Here is a 3085-nt window from a genome sequence, read left to right on the forward strand (position 1 = left end):
AATTTGCCATCAATTGACAAAATCATTTACAAATAAATTTTTTTATTTGACTAAAATCTACGATACTTTTTTTCATACGTAAGTATCAAGGATTCATAAAATAAAATAATTGACGTTATTTTGTTATAACAATTGACGTTAATTCAATTAAAATAAAACAAATTGTCTTTTTGACTGTAAAAGAAAATACAGTTATCTTTATTAATACTATGGTTCTTTTAATCAAAGAAGATTTTGTAATAGAAATCTTCATTAATTAGTATTTTTCTAATAATAAACATTGTTCATAATATATATTGGTCCCTTTGTGGGAATTATTAATAAATTATTTATTTTTGCAAGAACTATTACTGACATTTGGAATTGCACTTTATATTTTTAGAGAGACATTTGCATTTTTTGTCAATGCAGTATCTTTTACAGTGGCAGCTTATAAAACCTTGCTTACTTCCAGATGACAACATAGAAGCTGAACATAGAAGAGTTAGTGAAGTACGTCTTGCAGTTCAATAAAGTTGTTCTCAGCAACTATAAATTCATTGCGAGCATAAATCGCTCAAGGAGCCCTTCTTTGGTACCTAATTGATAAAGCCTTGATGAATTAATTCCGGCAACAACAGCTAAGATATTTCTGGGAGCTGCGCGTCCTTTATCAACGTCAGGCACTCTGACCACTACACTAGTTCGAATATCAACTTTAGGAAATTTTGAATTAGAAAATGAAATCATTTTTTGTGCTTGTTGTTTTTGACCAGATTTAGCACATTCTCCCTCAACGCTGATACTGTTCTTCCTTATACAGAGCTTGCAAGTAACGTTCTGTCCGAAACCCTCATTATTCTCATCACTTTCTCCGGCAAATAACGTAAATATATTGATGACATCCTGAACACTTGTAAGCTCCTGAAGTTTCGTTTTCACAAATCACACAATAAATTTTGCTGTCATCTTTTTTTTTTGATTGTTGTGTAACCTCTCCAGCTTTGAGGTATATTTTTATCTTCACTAGATTGTTCGTTAACTTCTTTCTTCATCAGTCTTATCTTGATCATTGTTCTTTACCGAAGAAAGAAGTTGTTCCAATTCTTCTTCAGTTTCTATAGAAGAATACATGTCACTGGAAAGAGAGGAATCCGCAAGTCCGATCTTTTGCGCTGATCCAAACAGCTCATAAGGACCTCATAAGGACTCATAAGGACTTGTCTTAATTACCGAATGGAGAGCTCGATTCTTCTTACTTTGAATAAATCGGAGTCCTTCAGACCATTTTTCCGTATTATTGTCAGCCATCCACGCTACCAGCATGTCACGAATATCTTGGTTCGACCTTTCAACCGAACCCTGACTCTGAAAATGTCGCGATTTACCATTAACAAGCTTCATTCCAGGCCACATATCGGCCAAACTTTTAATTATTTTATTTATGAATTCACGACCATTGTCGCTTTGAAGTATACATGGGGGCACCCGAATAAACAAAATATGTCTATGAATTGGTAGGCCACTTCCTCGGCAGTCTTCGTCTTAAGAGGACGAAGAATTGTGAATTTGGTTAAATGATCTTGATAATTCATAATGAATCGATAATCTTTATCTGACTCTGACTGCATGTCAATCAAGTCCACTTGACATCGAGAGTTCATGTAGTCAGATAAAATAAGTTGTACAACTAATCCATGTTTTGGTATCTTTTTCTTCAATTGACACTGTTCACACAAAGACAGAAAAAGATTTATTATTTGATGAGTAACATTACAATATTTCTTTTTTAGTTCAGCTTCCATAACTGAAACATAAATAAAAATAATGTAGAAAAATATTAGACAAACACAAATTATTAATTATTTATTGACTATGAAACTAAAAACTTTACTAACCTACCTTTACTACATACCTAACATGTCTAACTATACTTCGCGATATCAATCTTGTGCCGAAAACATCTTGGAATTCGTAATATAAACGTAAATATGTATCAAATCTAGTCAAATTTCAAAAATGTACCTACCTCTTTTTCTTTTATGTCCCACGTTGAGATGTGCTGCCTCCAATACATCAAATAGCTTATCCGCCTTACAGAAATAGCGAATTTTAGAATCGTCCATGCCTTCAGAACCACTTTCAATCAGTTTTTCAGTATCATCAAGTTTTAACATGTCGTATCGCTTTATACGACGATACTGCTTTGACGATAGCGATTGCTTATTTTTTCGAAGTAACTGAGCTTCTTTTACTTCTTGAAATAGATATTTCGTACCGCTCGTTATCGATAAAAACACTCCGATCAGTACTTGTTTTCTTCAACTCACTCAATTTATCATAAAAAATCTTCTTTTTATCAGACATGATTAGCACGCAAACCAACGATGTCCACACTCTAGCAATACTAACATAAATAAAATGACGAACAAGAATGTACGTGAATCCGTCGGCCGTTAATAGATTACATTTGTCTTATATCGCGTCATGGCTGCATCAATAGGCGTCCACAACGCGTTGTGGCATTTTTACATTGCCAGAACGCGTTTTGGTCGATTATCAAAAGAACCTCAACACGAATTTCGCTTTGTGGCCTTTTTGAATATGCCAAAATGCGTTATGAGCGTTTTTAAAAGTGCCACGACACAAATTTCGCGTTGTGGGTGAATCTGAGATGTCTGAACGCGTTGTGACCGGTTTTCCGCCCAATGAGCGTTTTCGATCTTTGAGCTAACATATATACTAGGACTGTGAATTAATTTTGACTTATAATAGATCACGTAACTTATGTTATATCGCATCGGATACTTCTGTAACTATATTCATGTCAAAGCTCTGTCATTAGGCTTTACTTTTTTATTATGTCATTTTGCTGAAGTGTAAACAACATATTTTTTTCTGCTCCGAAGATGTCGAATTAACGAGCCAACAAAACACCATTCGCGAGAAGTTTTACTTTTCCTGTTTAATTCAAAGGAAAGTACTGCTGAAAGTCATCGAGTGCTGTTGGAAACTTACGGTGAACATAATCCATCGATAAAAACGTGTGAGTATTGGTTTCGACGTTTTAGAAGTGGTGATTTCGATACAGTTGACAAAGAACGCC

The 3085-nt window shown here is 34.3% G+C and overlaps 1 protein-coding gene across 1 annotated transcript; it reads right to left on the bottom strand.

Annotated features, from left to right (window-relative positions):
- Nucleotides 1–1017: 1017 nt before the first annotated feature.
- On the bottom strand, nt 1018–2156 carry LOC112637161 (KRAB-A domain-containing protein 2-like). Its single transcript, XM_025406196.1, has 5 exons — nt 2009–2156; nt 1882–1943; nt 1458–1706; nt 1239–1347; nt 1018–1178 (listed from the first exon to the last, which is right to left on the bottom strand). Exons 1-5 carry the CDS (start codon nt 2154–2156, stop codon nt 1018–1020), a joined length of 729 nt encoding a protein of 242 aa, XP_025261981.1.
- Between the last annotated feature and the right edge of the window lie 929 nt (nt 2157–3085).

This window comes from Camponotus floridanus, unplaced genomic scaffold (genome assembly GCF_003227725.1).
Source record: "Camponotus floridanus strain SB8 unplaced genomic scaffold, Cflo_v7.5 scaffold135, whole genome shotgun sequence".
Taxonomy (NCBI): Eukaryota; Metazoa; Arthropoda; class Insecta; order Hymenoptera; family Formicidae; genus Camponotus; species Camponotus floridanus.